The sequence below is a fragment of the Arvicola amphibius genome, chromosome 9 (assembly GCF_903992535.2).
Source record: "Arvicola amphibius chromosome 9, mArvAmp1.2, whole genome shotgun sequence".
NCBI lineage: Eukaryota > Metazoa > Chordata > Mammalia > Rodentia > Cricetidae > Arvicola > Arvicola amphibius.
In genome coordinates this window covers 5675835-5695187 of record NC_052055.2, presented here as the reverse complement: position 1 = coordinate 5695187, position 19353 = coordinate 5675835, and the positions used below count along the sequence as shown (strand labels likewise).

Below are 19353 nucleotides of genomic sequence, written 5' to 3'. Positions count from 1 at the left end.
AATCCTGGAAGTGTAGTGTAAGAGGTGGGATGTTGGGAGATGATTCCTAATCCTGGAGTGTAGTGTATGAGGTGGGATGTTGGATGATGATCCCTAATCCTGGAAGTGTGGCACTCAGAAAAGGAAGGTTGTTGGTTACAGTCTTGCAGTTTGTTTTCTCCATGTTCAGTCTGAAATAATTCTGCTTCCACATCCTATGTTTTACTCAACTGGCTTCAAGAAAGAGCTGGGGACGTAGCTTAGTGGTAGAGTGTTTTCCCTGCAAGCACAGGATCCAGGATCCAGAATTTGTCTCCAGACAAGCAACAGTGTTGGGGAGGATGATATTTGATGGAAAATGATTTATAATAAAGTGAAAATGTCTCCTAAAACATGAATACCTGAAGGGACTCCATTTGCTCTAATCTGAGGGAGCGGACACCTTAGTGCTTTCCAGAAGTCAGGCTCATAGTAGGTGGCGGTGGTGGTGGCGGTGGCACTTGGCAAGTTCAAGTGGAAGGAAGTGTAGAAATCAGTGGCTTCCAGAGTGAGAAATAATTGTCCCTTCTCGTAAAACTATTAAAACCATGAGGAAAAGGTTAAAGATAGACAAGACAACGGAGGACCTTTGTTAAAGTGGAGCACCGGGCATCACGGGACAGGCTCTGAACAGCCTGTCTTAACTCCATCTCCTCTTTAGTCAGCTAGGTCCCTGCTGATCGGTAGCGGATGCCTCCTGCTGGTGCACTCTGCTCTCTGGGGTTGGGAGATCTCTACATTGCACTATATTGTGATTTCCAAAATGTTGTGTCTTACTCTTTTTTTTGTACATTGTTATAAAAATTGAGTTTCTGATAATTGAAAGTCATTCTGTATAGTTTTCTCTTAAGAATGTGACTTTTTTCTATGAGTTTTACCTTGGAAATTAGTTTATTTATTATGTTTAATTTTAGGAAATGGGGCTCTTGCAGAACTTTCTGAAAATGTGCATATTTCAGGAGTGTCAACTGGTAAGTCATCTTTTGTAATGTTTAAATTTCATGCATGACTTATATGGTAAATATTGAAAGCCACCTGGTATCTTATGAAGTGATATTTGGCTATAAAAATTATTGCTGCTTTCACAGCATGTAATAAGGAAGGAAGGAACTGGAACATGGAGAAATTCTCATAAGATAAAGTGATATTGCATGCCTGAGGGTTGGTTATACTTTTCCAAACAGACTATGTAATTATTTTCATGTGAAAGTTAAACCAAGAGAAAAGTCAGCTCAAGTAGAATTAGATATTTTCTCTCCATGCAAACTTGTGTAAAATGAAATTAATTTTGAATGTTATCTTTAGAATTTACAGCCTTAGCAATGAAGTGTCTGGTTAGCTGTTTGAGGTGAGATGGAGCGAGACTCCACAAGAACCTGCTCACTTGCGTGCACAGTTGTCGCACAGAGGCCACCTGTTAGCATCAAGAAGTCAGTGAGCGGCCCTGGCGGCACAGCTGTCGTTGGTGGTGACTTCCAGCTGCTGCTACATTTGCCCCATTAACTGTAGTTACCAACATATCTTTTCATGTGTGGAAATAGGTTACTATTAATAATTACTAATAACTCTTCATTTCCCTCTATTATTGATAAGATTTGGGTAGTTAAAAGTCACACCTCAATATCAGTCTACTGAGTTTCTATTTTTTTTTCTTCCATAAAGCAGAATTGGAAGTTTGTTGTTGGTTTTGTGTCTCTGACTTTGTATTCAGGACGTTAGTGCCCTTACCATGCGCTCTGGTCAGTCTGTGTCCTCACTAAACACTCAAACACACCTGGTCTCCAGAAATCAAAGTCGCCTTCTTCGTTCTTCCACATTTTTTTTCACTTTTTCACGGGCATTTAATTGTGTATCTATTTTATACCTCAAAAACAAGGTTTTTAAACTTTATCTTATCTATTACTGTATGAGTTCGGCACCCGTGAGGAGGTCAGAGAACAGCTTCCACAGTGGGCTGCAGGTGGAAACCAAGCACTTTTACCCCCCCCCCATTTTAATAGTAAATGAGAATTGTGATTTCATTGTCAACTCACAATAGGAAATAGTATGTTTACAGATATTTTTATTTCTATAATCAAAGGCTTGTTGTCTAGTTCAGAAGTTTTTCAAGCTTATCTCAGGACTCCTTTCAAACGTTGGTTCTTTCAGCCTGCCATAGCAGTTTAAGTTAAACACATGGTTTAAGAAACAGCAGTTTCTTCAAAGTTCTATGTAGACAGAAGTTTCTGTTCCACCCAGTCCCACAGCCATTCAGTCCCAAATAAACACAGACAGGCTTATATTAATTATAAACTGTTTGGCCTATTGCTCAGGCTTACAATTTTACCCATATATGTATATGTATGTAGCCACATAATTTGGTACCTTTATCTATATGTACCTTATCTATATGTAGCCTCATGGTTTGGTACCATTTCTCAGTAAGGCATTCTCATCTTGCTTCCTCTGCATCAGGCTTGCAACTGTGTCTCTTCCTTTTCTCTTCCCAGAATTCTCCTAGTTGGGTCACCTCACCTATACTTCCTGCCTGGCTTCTGGCCAATCAACATTTTATTAAACCAATATGCATGACAATTCTTTACAGTGTACAAGAGCATTATCCGACGGCAGGTCTTGAAGCTGGAAGTCCAGAGTTAGGCATTAGCAGGGTTCATTCCTGGTGTAGCCCCTCCTGCCGCTGGGATGGAACATCTCCCTGGCTCACTGACTCATTGGGAATTCTTACGTTTGTCTGTTTGCTTGAGGTCAGGGATGCTGGACTCTTGCTTAGTATTGCCTTTGCTCTTAGTAAATTCCTGTTGGAGAAACATCAGCAGAAAGTCACGCTTTAAAAGGAGTCAGATGTGTTCTCTCTGTGAGCCTTTCCCCACTTAGGGATTGCAGACACGTGGAGACAGACTTATTGTTTGCCAGGGCTGCCATAGCACAGCACCACAGACTAAACAACATAATGGGTTTTTTTGTGGGCCTGCAGGCTAAAAGCCCACAATCAAGATGTGGCAAGAATAGTTTCTGCATTCTCTCTGTGGCTTTTAGATGCCATCTTCCTGCAAACTGCCCTGGAATCTATCCCAATGTCTTCTGAAGTTACATCATAATATCCCACCCATGTGACCTCATTTTAACTTAATTACCTCATCAAAGAGTCTCCATGTAATTACAGTGACTCTCTGAAGTACTAGATTGGGACCTTAAAAAATGAATTTTGAGGACAATGCAATTCATCCCATAACAATGTATATTTTAATTATGTGGATTTATACATCAATAAAATACTCCATTTCAGAAGATAGCAAAACTTTATTAATATGGAATATTTTTTTCTGAAGGTTAGTCTCATAAAAATCATTCTTCTATGAAGAACAGCATGTAAGAACCATCCCTAGTATACATTAAAGAGGATAAATGGGTGTTTTTTCAAAGGCTTTGCCCAGTGAGGGAAACTGTACATGCATTGTTATCCCTTGTGTGAAGTGTTTCCGGTTTGGAATGTTTAGGGACTGGAATGTTCATCATGTAGTCTATTGATTAGATACCTCAAACATCTGAAATCCAGAATGTTCCAAATCTATAATGGCAACAACAAAACCTTTCAGATTTTAGAGCATTTTTGGATTTATATTTGGAGATCAGCACAACACATGCTGTAAAGGTTTTGGAAATCCCAGCATCGAGCAGAATCAGGTCCCTGCGGTGCTGGTCCCAGGCTGAGATGTCTCGCCTGAGCAGACTCTAAGGCCAGCATGTTTTCCCTTGAAGAATCAAAGCTCAGGAGTCTGTGGTGCTGCCCGCTCTGCCCTCGGCCTTCACCTTTAAGTTCTACTCTGTTTAGTTCTGCAGCCCCTCTTCCAGCTGTCCACACTGTAAATTGACTGAACGTTTTAAGTTCTACTTTATCCAGTTAGTATGCTTTGCAAATGATTTTTTTTAAAAAAAAAAATTATTTTCCCACAAAAGTCAGGACCATCTTAGGCAAATCAGGGTGCACTGCACCCTATATGCGGTGACTTTGTTTTATTCTACAATAAATTAGCACTGACGTGCACCTTGTGCCCAGTAACAGTGGGAGTAAATGCCTTAGTTACTTCTCCACTGACAAAAGGGGATTACGAGAGAAAGAGTTTCTTCAAGCTCACAGTTCAAGGGACAGGAAGCCCTGGCAGCAGCCAGCGGGAGTTTAAGGCGGCCTGGCCAAGGGTGAAAGCGACTCAGCCGGCCTCCATCCCTCTACAGTCGAGGTCCCCTGCCCAGAGAACGCCCCCCGCAGTTCAGGTGACTCTTCTCACTTGAGTCAACTAAGCTAGATCAGCCCTACAGGCACGTCCAGCCGCCTATCTCCAGGTGACGTAGGTTTGGTCTGGTTACAGTTAACAGGGATCCTCAGAGTAGGGAATGGGTCTCCAGGAACCTACCTAAGGGGAGAAGTGAGCCTGCGCGAACCGCACAGTGCTGTGTCCTGCTGTGAGAGACCCTGTGGTGAGTCATTAGCATATTAACCAGGTTTACGGAAGGCCCAGGAGAAGACGCGGGAGTGACTTGGCCTAGAGAGTGGCCGGGCATCGGTCTGTTCCGGAGGGGATGTCACTGTGTGGCTGGCGGTACCGTCTTGGTCCCCACGCTTGCAGCGTTTGTTTCTAACAGATTACTCCTCTCCGTAATGTTCTTCCTCTGAAAACGTGCAAGAGATATAAATTTGTCCTTTGCTCATTTAATGACAACAAGTTGACATAAGAGATATTAAATTATAAAGTCTGGTGACTGAATATGATAAAAAGTATTAAATATCATATTTTTGTATTTTTCCTTTCAATTTAGAACTATTTATCTTTTTGCTTTTTCATTTTTTAAGTTTAATGAAAGTGCAGTTAATGAATAAATAGGATTTTTGAAAAACACCCTGATTTAGAAGCAATCAAAAGTAAGAAAAGAATAATCAAATATTAGTTGTTTGATTCAGATCAATATTATAAGTTAGAGTAAAATTTAGTTTAAATAAAATACATCGTTAAAAATCAAATACACTTGTTTACCGTGTACAAAGGGCTTATTATAATCAACCTGACCTAAAACATGGCCCCTTCTATGAAATAAAGACACTATATTTTGGCTATTTTTTTTTTTTTAAATAAAATCACCTATGGGTTAAATAGATGACTCAGGTTAAGAACACTGTCTGCTCTTCCAGAGGTTCTGAGTTCAACTCCCACAAGCACGAGGTGACTCCCAACCATCTCTAGTTGGATCTGGTGCCCTCTTCTGGCCTGCACGTACACATGCAGAGTACTCACATATAAAATATAAATAAATTAATTAAATTCTTTAAAAGAGAAAAAAAATCACCTGTTCTCCTTAGCCTCTAGCATATTGCACTGAGAAGAGGAACAAAAGCATTTCCCTCTGGGGTCATTGAACCAAGAACAAGTCCAAATGTGAATTCTACCTTATCTTCTCTGTGTTCTCTGTCTGCCCTGTGAGTCTGAGTCTGCGCCTGCCTGAAATTTGTGACTCATGTCAGTCTGTCCCTGTGTCTGTCCCTGTGTCTATCCATGTGTCTATCCCTGTGTCTGTTCATGTGTCTGTCCCTGTGTCTGTCCTTGTGTCTGTCCCTGTTTCTATCCCTGTGTCTGTTCGTGTGTCTGTCCCTGTGTCTGTCCATGTGTCTGTCCCTGTATCTGTCCATGTGTCTGTTCCTGTGTCTGTCCCTGTGTCTGTTCATGTGTCTGTCCCTGTGTCTGTTCCTGTGTCTGTCCCTGTGTCTGTCCCTGTGTCTGTCCTTGTGTCTGTCCATGTGTCTGTCCCTGTGTCTGTTCCTGTGTCTGTCCCTGTGTCTATCCCTGTGTCTGTTCGTGTGTCTGTCCCTGTGTCTGTCCATGTGTCTGTCCCTGTATCTGTCCATGTGTCTGTTCCTGTGTCTGTTCATGTGTCTGTCCCTGTGTCTGTTCCTGTGTCTGTCCCTGTGTCTGTCCCTGTGTCTGTCCTTGTGTCTGTCCCTGTGTCTGTCCATGTGTCTGTCCCTGTGTCTGTCCCTGTGTCTGTTCATGTGTCTGTCCCTGTGTCTGTTCCTGTGTCTGTTCATGTGTCTGTCCCTGTGTCTGTCCCTGTGTTACTGTGTCTATCCCTAACAAAGGGCCTCCTCTGTATTTACTGAATAGCACAGAAAGCTAAGGAAGGACCCCATGAATCACATGGAGAAGAAGCAGGGAACACAAGACACAGGGACAGACACAGTACAGAAATCTGTGATCGCATGACAAGGGATTAAGTCACTTACTTCAACTGATCCAGATGGCAAAATCATTGTTTATTCACCAATATCCAGCATTCATGGTGGATACTCTCCGAGATGATCCCTTCAGCATCTGAATCTGATACTTTCTGCAAATGGCATGTAGGCATTGCTCTGGGCTGGGGTCTGGAGAGCACAAATCTAAGACTGCAGCTATGCATTCGCTCTCAAAGCTACTTACACGGGCACTCCAAGGCAAGCGAGGCTGATTGCTGCATTATTCTCTTAAAAGCAACTTAAACAGGCTGAGCACACAGCAAACTAGCAGTCTTAAGTGCGCTCAGATGTGTTGCTAACTCTGCCTATGAGGTCCAGCGAAAGTTCAGTCTCTTGAGATGTAAGATGGTTTTGTCATGATGTCACATGTCCCAGTACATGTGGGACTTTGGTTTATGTCATCTGTGCCTTTTCTGTGCTTACCTTAAAAATACATTTTCATCAGTTGAACTATAACTGATGTTAGTTTAAAGTTTATAGACTACTTGTTATTTTTCTTCGTGTTTATGTTCATTATGAATGCATAAAGTTCCCACCATGCAGGGCTTGCAGTTAGTGTCTGGAGCACACCACTGGCTTTGTCCAGTGATTTCCCCCAGCGTGGATCCATCGTGTTGCAAAAGATGTATCTATTATTAGGTAATACATTTTCATATGAGCCTTATGCTTTTATTTCTAAGACTGTACTCAGAGTCTGAAATTCTGGTAGAACTGCTGTATCAAAAGGGGTTGCAGCAGCTGGCACAGCTGTGTGGAGCATATGTAAGCATTTACATTAGGTGTGATCATCATTTCTTGCCTAATGTTTTTCCTTGTGCTATTTTTATCAAGTCCTAACCTTTTACTTCCCCTACTCTGTTTTTTAAAGAAGAAATTAATTGTTCCTCCTTTTGATTCCTAGCCTAGAGATGTAATGTTGTAAACAAAAAGAGTAAGATTGACTTCCTTTTATAATTAGACAAAAAACTATGCTCGCTTTTTAAATTCTGATTGTTAATTAGAACAGATTTTGGAGCTTAATCCTTTTACAGCTGAAAGGGTTTTTGTTTTGTTTTTTTCATTTAATTTTAATGTTAGGACTAGCATGTCATATTCGATTCAACAGTGAGACAGCTCTGTGTTCCTACCTTTTAATATCAATAGTCGAATGTTCTAAATGAGGTTAGTTTATCTGGAATCTATTCTACATTTGATATGAAATCTTTTATCAAGCAGAACAAGCATATGAGAGCTAAAAAAAGAATACTGCTTCCAAAATTCTTTAATCCTTGCTGATACTGTTAGGTTCTTTGGGCCTCCTGGCTGCTGCACCTTGTCCCCCTCTCGCCCCTCTCTCTGCCCATGCCCCCTCCTCATGCAGCCCAGGGTCTTGTCCACTCTGGACTCCCCCAGATGCCGCTGCCTCTGCCCATGCTTCTCCCACATATCCTTTCCTCCACCAAACCTGGGACCAGTCATGTCCCTTTTTTTATTTATTTCTGTCATTCAAATATTATTAAATAAGTGTGAACTTCAAATAGTTTTTAAGCATTATTTTTTAATTGCCAGAACTGAGTCTTTCAAAATCACCCTTCTTCATTGTCTTCGTATGTTTGCATTTTCTAGCTACCTGTTCTGAGGGTTAGAGGTCCAGCATGCTGCTGATCCCAAAGCCTCTTACAACTGATGCTTCAGTTGTAGCCTTAAAAAAGAGGGGCTGGGGTGTGGACTTAATTCTTCCTGAACAGCAGTTGATTCGCACATGAGTTATGATTTGTGAGGGATGCAGCATTATGGTCACGTGACATGTTTTTAGCCACTGCTTTAATTTCAAATATCATAATGTAGAATTTTACAGTTTCACTGAAGAACATTTAGTCTGATGAAATATTAATTCTAAAGGCTTGTAAGTAAGGAATCTAAGAGAAAATAAAACTTAAATGGCAATTATCTGATAGTGCTATATGGTTCATTTTAATACAGAAAGTTACATGAGTGAACAGTGGTCTTTGTACCTTTCCTGTGGGGTTTTAATGTTTTACAGTTTTTCAATCAAGTACCTTGATCTTTTGCTGAGACAACCAAGAAGAATTTCACGGTTTCATTTGACCAGTGCCTTTTATCTGTTTCAAATAAAGACATGAGAAGTTGCTATGTTCTTTTTGATAATGAATCCACTGAGATTTTAAGATTAGAGAATATGAAGTAGAACTTAAAGGGAACCCAGGAAACTCCTTCGGACAGGAAAGGGGGTGGGGGTGCAGGACCCGTTTTTGAGGAAGGCAGCGCCCACTACTACAGAATACAGAATACAGAAGGAGTTGCCCACCTTCCCAGAGCCTCTGGATGAAGCGCTCCAGAGGCCATGGTGGAGCTCCCCGTGAGCCATAGGGGGTGGAGATGCCCCACCTTTTATATTCTATGCTATGTAACTTCATCTTGTTACTATTTTACTATGCAATAATGTATTTTATTTTAATATGTAATGTAATTGTGTTTTATATATTCTCAACTATATTAAATATCTGCTTTATTAAGATTATGTGTGTTTTCATGTTACATTGTCATATTGAACAGTGAATAAAGTCAGTGTTAGAACAGTGGGGTGAGTCCCTGGGGTGCAGCCGAGGCCTGTGCCATTGAGAGGGTGAGATGCTTGGATGACGGGCCTAAGGTGTGCAGCTAGCATCCAGGAACGGGGCCAGGCACTGAGTGGGCAGAGAGCAAACACCTTCACATGTGGGGTATTTCTCTTCTGCTCTTATACTTTGAGAATAACTTTTCCAAGTGTGTTGCTCATTAGTTAACTTTAATTGTGCTAAATCTCCTGTGTAGTGCTGTACAAAGCCAGCCGCTTAATGGGTACTTTAGTTTGGACATCTCAGAAGGTTGGTCCTCTGGTGGGACTGCTCACAGTGGGGAACATGCATTAAAGGCTTAGGTCGTGAGACAGTGCCCGAGGAGGAGGTGGAGGAAGACAGTGGGAGGCCTTGTGGTCCGCAGCTGCAGCCACCCTCAGCGGTGATCATAGGACCCTGTTCCTTCTCTGGCCTGTCATGCGGCATCACAGGTTCCTACCATGTTATCTTACCTAAGACCTAGAGTAGTGAGGCCATCATTTGACCAGAATTCCAGAAGCGTGAGCCAAAAGAATCTGTTGTTCTCGGTAAAATGATTAACTCTAGGACTCTGTTATTCTTACAAGACCCAGCCGCAGGTGGTGAAGTGGACGTTCACTGCCAGCTTGCTGAAATGGCCCAGGATGGGTGTGGTCTTCAGTCTCACTGATAGAATGTGGTGTCCAGAGCAAAGGAGTGATAGTTTTTAATCACACTCCTTCCACACTATTATATTCATTTTTGTTTATTACTCTTCAGAAAGGACACAGTGACTTAGATATGAATGTATAGTGTGTCATAGCTGATGGAAAAATCATGAACTCTGAGGCCATTGTTTGCCAAGTACTGCTTCCTGCCGCATCTCTTCTAGGCTTCCTGCGAAAGTCGCCGTAAGCTCCAGAAATGAATAGCTTTCCCCATTCAGGGACTAGGAATAATCACTTGCTCAGCATTTAAATCTCTAGTGTATAAATTAGAAAAATGTAGGTATCGTAACAATAGTTCTTATGCCCTCACAGGGAAAAAAAAATGCCCTCGTGGCTTTAAAAGCTGAATAAAAAGGCGAGTCTTCCTGCTCGTCTTACCTTACGCTTCGCCAGCAGTTTCAGAATTTCTCCTAGTACTTAGAAACTTCCTAGGGAACTGTTAATTTTTACAGTGTAATTATATTCAGCTTCGTTGCTCTCCTCATACCATATTTTGCCCTATCTCCAGAGCTCTTCAGTGTGTTGTGCCTCTTGTGTCTATTGGGCGTCTGATTTTCCTACCACGTAACGTTTTCTTATTCATTGTCAGGAACACTAATGGTCTTCAAGACACCATGAAATCACCTGCTTTGATTAGAGCTGATGTTCAGGCAGAATAATATGGTTCTTGAGGAATACCACTGAGAGTGACAGGAATGATTGTGTTGATGTATCCGTCCTTACATGTCTGCACCAATGCAGGGGAATATCCATATGTGTTAGAAACACTGGGTGCAGGATTTCTAATCATTGGTGTGAGCGACAAGAGCCTTGGGAAAGGCGGAGTACTGTATTTTCCCACTTGTACTCATTTTACCTTTAGAATTACAGTTAAGATTTCCCACTTTAGACTATTAAGTAACATTGCTAGAATCCTAGTAATCATTTCCACTGAAGGAAGTGTTTGGTTTTCTGTGGGGGAGGGGCATTGAACACCAAGGCCTTCTAAACCACCTGCAACAGCTCTACTACTGAAAGACACCCTCAGCAGTTCTGATTTCCCTTTTAAAGGATTATGGTGTACTTTAAATTAGGCGCATTTGTGTGTGAGTGCAGGTTCCCATGTTCAGAGGTGTTAAGTCCTCTGGAGCCAAAATCAAGGCAGCCACAAGCCAACTGCATGGGCCCAGAGAACCAATACTCTGACAGAACAGGAGCATCTCTCCAGCCCCCGCCAACTCCTGACTTCTTATGAAGGATTAAGAATTGACTTTTGGAGTACCCCCTGTCTCCTCCCTTCCCTTCGGACTGCTCATCCTCAGTGTTGACATTTCCATGAGGACAGAGCTCTGCTGGGGTACCACGTGATCAGACACTCACTTCAGGAGTCTAGACAGCAGAGCTGAAGTGAAGATACTAGGTGTGTGTGGCAAAGTGACAAGGTAGAGGAATTGGACTTGGAAACCCGTCTATCCGGGAGCTTTTGTGCTTCCAGTTCCAGTGCAGGCCCTCCTTCCTTCTCACAGAGGGCGAGATCCTGTCTCCACGAATTCTCAGACTCCAGACTCCACTGAGTTCCTGTCCCTTCCCCCTTATAGTCCTCTCTCCACCCAGCCCTGTCGCTCCTGTCTCCACCTCCCTAGTGCTGGGATTACCTTTGTGTGAACCCTGTTTCTCTTTTAGGTAGACTCAATCTTGTATAGCCCAGGATTGCCTTGAACTCACAGAGATCCATATGCCTCTGTCTCCCAAGTCCTGGGATAAAAAGTATGCCACCACTCCATGGTCTATGTCTGGCTGGTATGGCTGCTTTGCCCTCTGATTTTCAGGCAAACTTTATTTATTAAAACACAAATAATTTACCACCATAACTTTTAAAGAAAATTTTAGTTTAATTTTTTCATACAATATTTTAATATATTTTTCTGCCCCAACTCCTAGGATGTCCCCATTTTCCTACTCACCAACTTCTTGTTCTTTCTCTGTCTCTCTCAAAAAGCAGACAACAAAAAATGGAACACACACACCCCAAAAAAATCAAAACAGATGAAGGAAGGATAAACACACAAATGTGGGGTTTATTTTGCGATGCCTGGCTACTCCTGGGGCCTGCTCTGGTATGTAGTTTCTATACCCAGTGACACTCCATGGCAATAGCCTGTGATGTTTAGGGAAGTCTATGGGATTCCTTCAGCAAGCAAATCACTAAGATTCTTGGCACTGGAGGATTTACTTTGTGTCCTAAGATATCTAGTTGGGGCATTTGTCTCCTCCATTATATGGTGACTCCATTTAAATTCCTTTCATATATGTCTATGTTTTTGGAAGCTTCTCCAGTAGTGTGTTGCCCTATGGCTTCTCAAAAGGACTATGCTGTTACTGTTCTAAATTGGTAGTGGGTCAGTAGGTATCTGATTTTCATGTTAATTATTCAACAATATGTTCTTTTTTCCACATTCACTGACTTTGGCTTGCACGGTACAATACTTTCCATGTGTTTAATGATTCACATACTTGCACATACCTGTGCATACCTGTGTCTGGAAACCAGAGGTCACCTTGGGTTGTAAACAGATACTGTGCATTCATTTTCTGGCCACCCAGGTCCGAATAATCACACAAAGACTATATTAATTGCATCACTGTTTGGCCAATGGCTCAGGCATATTTCTAGCTAGCTCTTACATCTTAAATTAACCCATTTTCATTCATCTGTGTATTGCTGCAAGGCTGTGGCTTACTGGTAAGGTTCTGGCATCCTTCTTCTGCAGCTACATGGAGTCTCCTTGATTCTACCTTCTCTCTCTCTCTCTCTCTCTCTCTCTCTCTCTCTCTCTCTCTCTCCCTCTCTCTCTCCCTCTCCCTCTCCCCCTCCCTCTCCCTCTCCCTCTCTCTCTCTCTCTCTCTCTCTCTCTCTCTCTCTCTCTTTCTCTGTTGGAATTTCCCACCTGCCTTTACTCTGCTAAGCCATTGGCCAAAACAGCTTTATTCATCAACCAGTAAAAGCAACACACATACAAAAGGACATCCCACATCATCTCTTTTCTTTCTAATTAAAAAGGAAGGTTTTAACTTTAACATAGTAAAATTGCATATACAAAACAGTTATCAAGCAAGAATTATAGTTATAATATTTAGTTTATTTACATTTGGCAAATTAAGGAATATACTCTATCATCTATCCTTATCATGTAAGTCTAAAGTTTTACATCTAATTTATCTTTTATCATAACTAAGGAAAACTATATAACTATCTAGCCTTCAACTCCATCAAAGACCGCAGAAGGATATAATATTATCTAAGTAATAGGAAGTGCATTGTAAGCAACTTCCAGAACTTTATAATTGTCAGAGACATCTCATTGCCTGGACAGTCACCCAAAGTTCTTTTGCAATGTTGGGGCATCCATCTCTGCCTACAGGCCTATAGTATCCAGAAGACCCCTCCATGAAGCAGGAAATTTGAAAGACTGTTCCACCTATATTGGAAGTGTATCAGTCACTTTCTTCTGTTTCCTGCAGAATATATGGCAGACTCTTTCATAAAGCAGGAACCCTGAAGTACTGTCTCACCTTTTGGAAAGTTCAGCAGTCATTTTTCTGTGGGTCCTGCATGTTCTGTTTATACAGCATACTGTCAAGCAGTCCATGCAAGAGCAGTTTCTTGCCCAAATCACTAGCAAACTCCATAATGACCCTCTTCAATGCCCATCATCCTCTTGAAGTTGATTGGTGCTACCAGGAGCAGATGTGTCTCATTGTTATGAAAAGTCTTATGTTCTTAAAACATTGTAAATGCCATATTCTGTATGCCTTTGAAAATTTTAAAGAATACCTATCCATCTGAAATTTATCTCTATATATCTAGAAAACCTAACTAACATGATTAGAAGTTTGACTGTTATAGAAGACTATTAATCTGTGTTTCTTAACTATTCATTACATTTTTAAATGAGCTGCACAAATACAATACCTTAAGCAAAAGCAGAAATGCATATAGACATTGTAATAAGATTTGTATCAATAGGCCAAAATCCATATACCCCCTTTTTTTTAGAAATTAGCTGTGACCATTTTATAACCAACCCTTTTAAAATTAAAATAAACATTTAAAAACAATCATTTTGGGAATTTGGGCATAGTATTTTTTTCCAAACTGCTTCCTGCTGTTTATTGGACAAAGTATTTTTAGGGTTCGTGGAGACCTTACCAGGGGGTCTTGTTCCTTCAAACCACATTAGTCTGGAGGGAATCCACAGGTTCCCATCCTCTGGATACAAAAGCAGAACCTCTTTTCCAAAGTAACATATCCTTAGACTCAAATTTTGAAATCAAGATACCCTTATAATATATATGTAGGTTTAGCTTTGCAGTCCAAACATTAAAATGTCTCTCTGTAGTTAGCTTATTCACAGTCAAAAACTTCAAAGAAAATATAATAATATACATAATCCAAACATTCTGTGTCTATTCCATCTTTATATGTGGCTTACTTTTTTAACTCTCTTTTTAATATTTATTTTATTATTTTTACTCCTTTAGTCTATGACTGTCTGTACTCTTTCTTCTCTCTCTCCTAAGCCCATGTACATTAATCCAACACTGTGACCCATTCATAGGTCTTTTTTTGTGTGTCTGAATCTGTCTTATTGTGTATCTATAATCATTTTCTGACCAGGAGCACTTCTTAAAATGCTAAGCAGCACGGCTATGATTAATGCTGTGGCGTTGCCTGTTGGCTCCGCCCAGCCCAACATGGTGGAGGTATGTTCACTGCGAGTCATGCTCACTGCCCCAGCTCCAGGGATGCAGCGGGTCTGTGTCACCAGTTAAGCAGTCTGTAACATGCTCCTCACAAACCCCATTTAAAGGCTCCATAACAGTACTTCCTGAAAGAGAGCCAGAATCATTCATGCCACCTGTAGCCAGCAAACAGCCTATCAGAAAAAATGCAGCTACCAAGAAACTCCAATTGCTTCCCATTTTTTGTGGGTCTAGAAGCCCTCCCTTTAAAAAGGAAAAAAGAAAAGAAAACCTTTCTTAGGTCTTATGTGGAGCCATACCCCACATTGTGTGCCATTTGTAAATGGAGACTACGCTTTTGTTTCCTGGCTATCCAGGCCCAAATAATCACACAAAAACTATATTAATTACAACACTATTTGACCAATGGCTCAGGCATATTCCTTGCTAGCTCCAACATCTTAAATTAACCCATTTCATTAATCTGTGTATCACCATGAGGCTGTCTCTTACTGGTAAGGTTCTGGCGTCTTTCAGCAGCTACATGGTGTCTCCTTGACTCTGTGTACCCTCTCTCTATTTGGATATCCTGCCTGGCTTTACTCTGCTAAGCCATTGGCCAAAACAACTTTATCAACCAATAAAAGCAACATATACAAAAGGACATCCCGCTATCCTCAGAAGCCACCCATTTTGGTTCTTTAAAAAAAAAGTATTTAATTCTTTGAAAATTGTGTGTATATATGTGTGTGTGCAATGTATTTTAATCTTACCACCTGCTATTGTCTATCTTCATCCCTTACCCCTCCCAACTTCATACCCTTTTTTCTTTCTCCAATCACCCACTGAGTCGTTAGCACAGCCCGTATGCACACGGTGCGGGGCCATGTGCTGCAACATGGGCAACCGACTTGAAGCCACACCCTTAAAGAAGTCCACCTCTCCCAGCTGCCCTCCCTCACCAACTAGGGCCCAGGTCTCATGAGCCTCCCCCTCCCTGTGCTGGAATGTCCACTGTCTTGAGTGTATGCAGTTCTAATTCAAGCACAAGTTCCTGAATGCAGCTATTATGTTCAGAAGACATGATTTCACAGCAATTCTCCACAGCCTCTGGCCTCTACCGTCTTTCTGATCCTTCTTCCGTGGTGTTCCTTGAATCTAGGTGGGCTGTATTGCCTATGGCCACTGAGCACTCGACCATCGTGTATTTGGCTTTCTGAGATAGGATCTGTGGAGGAGGATAGGCTGACTGGCCAGCCAGTGAGCCACAGGTGCACATGTCTCTCCTCCCCAGCGATGAGATTGAATGATTGCACACCACCACACCTGCTGTCTTTACATGGGCACTAGAGATTGAACTGGGCCTTCTGCTTACAAAGCAAGCACTTTACCAGCTGAACTGTCTCCCAGCCCCAGTGATGGCCTTTTTTTTTTCGTTTGCTTGGGTTTTTTTTTTCAAAGTACGTCTCTTTTATTGGAATTGACCCCTTCTCATTAGTGTTTTCTTACATGTTTTCTTTGTTGGCTTGTCTTTTTTCTTCCCACACATGGAGTTAAGTACATGGTATTATTGAGCTATGTAAGTAGAGAAAAGGGGAAGCTGCAATAAGAACAAAGGCGGTCTCTCTTTAATGTGTAAGTAGATGTAGGAAAAGCACGTGCTGAGCCAGCCAGATGAACGCTGTGACTCCATTTCATCAACACTAGCCAAGACTACAGACCAGACGGGAAGGTGTGCTCCAATTGTCCTGTGGAGATTATTTTGAAGTGCTGTATACCACATTTATGTATCTTTCTTTAAGTGTGCTGTTTGCTTTAAGTTACCTTAAACACATATGACATCATTTAGCCCTGTACTTATTACATTTTTACCCTAAGACAGGATTTTTCTGTATAACAGCCCTGGATATCCTGGAACTCCCTTTGTAGGTCAGGCTGTCCTTGAACGCAAAGAGATCCACCTGCCTCTGCCTCCTGATTAATCCTCTGCTGGGATTAAAGGCATGAGATACCACAGCCACCTTATTACATATTTCTTACAATAACTGTTGTTTCTTAGATTCAGTTAATAATTATACATCCTTCCTCATCTGTTATTTCCTTGAAAATACCAATTCTTTTTCATGCCCTTCATATTTGTCTTGTGAGGTTTAGTAGTCAGTGAGTGTGATTTACTAACTTGTATTTCAGTTTTATAAAACCCAAACCATGTACACTTCATATGTCTCTTAACCTCAACTACTTATTGTCATAAAGTATCAACTCTTGTCAGTTCTGAAATGAAACCTAGTTTTTCATCCTTTGAACAGGAAACTGTACATTTTCATGTACAAGTAGTTTAGATCCAATAATAAATTTCATTGCTAACTTCTTTTCTCCAAGCTTTAAAAACGTTGAACTCTGAAGCTGAAGGATTTATTTGACATGGTTTTGACATGATCTCTTCTCGCCTATCCTCATCTTAATAAAAGTCATCTGAAGCCTTCCACTTTTAGATGACGGCTTTTAAAAATAGGCCTTACGTTTTAATTCTACTTTTACAACCACAGTTCTGTGTTTTTACTGTAAGATTATTGAAATATTAATAGAAATTTTAAGTCTTAGGTTTGTATTAGTTTTGCTTAATTTTTAAGTCATGCAAATGATATCTTTATTTTAAACTGGAATCTAATGGCAAAATCTTATTAATAAATCCATCAAAGGACCTCTCCACCTATTCATCCTTTAGCAGATTCTCTCCTGAGGAGCAGAATACATGATAAATAGAAAAATAGATAAACAGTTTTCATCCCTTTGGTGAACCTTCATCCCCAGGGTTGGACATGTGTCACTGTTTTTTTGTAAGTCATTGCAGATGTCCTGACACTAGATCCCCTGTAAATAAATGATAGACTCTGAGGGATCTTAACCAGGTCACCGTGTGCCCACAAAGACGGTGCTGCCCGAGCTGGAAGCTGACATCATTTCCCTCTTGTTGCTGTTTCTTCCTTTGTTTGATTGCGTTGGTTTAGTTTTCTGCACTGGGTCTTGCTATGTAGTCTAAGTAGACTTCAGTGTCTCAGTCTTCCTGCCTTCACCTTCCGAGTGCAAATAGCACCACCTCAGCAATTTGCTGTCTCTTTAATGAACAATTAGAATCCATTTGATGTGGGGGCAGGGTTCTACTCCTAGAGTTAATGAAGAATTTATAAAAGCTATAGATGTGTGTCATCATTCATGCATGAATTTTGTTTATGTCTAAAGGTGCCCACCAAAGTAAATTAAATAAATTTGGGGTTTTTATTTTGTTGTTGTGTATGTTCAAAGAACAAACACTTGATGTTGCTAATTAAGAAATCGATTAAGAAACAAGATGAGTTCAGGGCCAGCCTGCTGTATAGAGTGAATTCCAGGACAGGCTCCAAAGCTACACAGAGAAGCCCTGTCTCAAAAAACAACAACAAAAAAAGCAAAAACAAAAAAAGAAAGCAAAATTAACAAAGACTAAATATAGCAATTTTTGATATGCTATGTGTGTACATGTGTGTATACATGTGTGTCTCTTTGTGTGTTCTTGGAAACCTCATGCTTTACAAATCACACACTAAAATAACAGGACTTTTTGAAAAATGTGGTGTTCGTACTGATCTTTTAGAAGTATTTTACTTTACAGGTACCGAGAACAAATAAAATACCAGTCAGAATACTAATGTGGACAAATACCAAGGACTTTTTGTGCCTAGAATTGGTCTGTATTGGGCAGCTGTGTAGGCCAGGCTTCATGCTTGTCTCTGCAATACATTTGTTTCAAATAGAGACCAGTACAATCAAAACAAAAGCAAGCAAACGCGATTCAGACAGATCCTTCCCTGGAAGGTGCTTGGTTTAACACATGTGCTGGCTTTGCTACTTCCCGAGATGAGCATCCAGAAGAAAGCAGGCAGCTACTTAGGTCCACAAAGGAGCCATTCCATGTAATAAAGGAAGGTGCCTCTAGGCTTTTCTTGAAAATAGTTTTTCTTAACTAAAAATTCCTACTTCGGATGATTTGCATGCTAAGAAATTTTTCATACAATTTTACATTATTCTAACAAAATTCCTCCCATTGCCAATTACATACTCTCTTATTGTATGTCAATCCATTACACTCTTATTGAAGAATGAACTAGACCATAGCTAAAATAATTCTGTATAAGCAATAGAGAAGGCATGGGCTGAATGAATGTAGGAAAAGAAGGTCAACATTGAATGCTATAAATTCGAAGTTCTGTCAAAATCTAGAAAGGTGAGGTTTAAACGAGCTAAAAATACAAGCATTTCGTTTTAAAACAAAAAAGTTATAAACATGGGGCTGGAGAGATGGCTCATTGGCTAAGAGCACTGGCTGCTCTTCCAGAAGACTAGGGTTCAATTCCCAGCACCCATGGCAGCTCACAACTGTCTCTAACTCCACTCCAGGGGATCTGACATCCTCACACAGATATAAATCCAGGCAAAACACCAATGCACATAAACGTCTTTTAAAATGAATGGACTCTTTAAAGAGTTATAAATAGGAGGTTTGGGGTATGTCCTGCCCGTCCTCACCCTGGCCTCCATCCAGCCACTCACTTTATGTCGTACTTTCTTACTCCTTTGGAGCACAGCTTAGCTTACCTCTGCCCTGCTTCCTGCTGAGCCAAGCCCGGCCCCAGAGCAGGCCAGGCTTTACTGCTCACCAGTCTCATTTGTCACGTGTGATATTACTCATTGACCATTCCTTTATCAAAATAATTGTGTTTACACCTTCAATACTCTTTGGTTGGTGTTCATGGCTTAAATACCCATTTAATAGCAGCTTATATTTGACCACATTAAACACAGTAAACCACTTCAAATTACAGTTGAGGTTAAACATCAGAGCTGAAGTGTTGGGATGAGAAGGGGTTGGGGCGTTTATAACGTGCTAGGGTAATGAAAGAAATGGGGGTTGAAAGACACTGTAAGGCTGGGCTTTGCTGACAAGTAGTGAAAGCAAGCTCGGCTCCCAACTGAAACTTCCAGTTCT

The 19353-nt window shown here is 40.9% G+C and overlaps 1 protein-coding gene across 1 annotated transcript in view; it reads left to right on the top strand.

Annotated features, from left to right (window-relative positions):
* The window catches only part of Lrp12 (LDL receptor related protein 12), a gene marked incomplete at its 5' end in the record, with an annotated part of 73593 nt that overhangs the window by 37897 nt on the left and 16343 nt on the right, over positions 1 to 19353 (top strand). The window contains one exon of the mRNA XM_038343767.2: positions 933 to 989. Coding sequence (XP_038199695.2) covers positions 933 to 989 — 57 coding nt within the window. The remainder of the gene's footprint in view (positions 1 to 932; positions 990 to 19353) is intronic.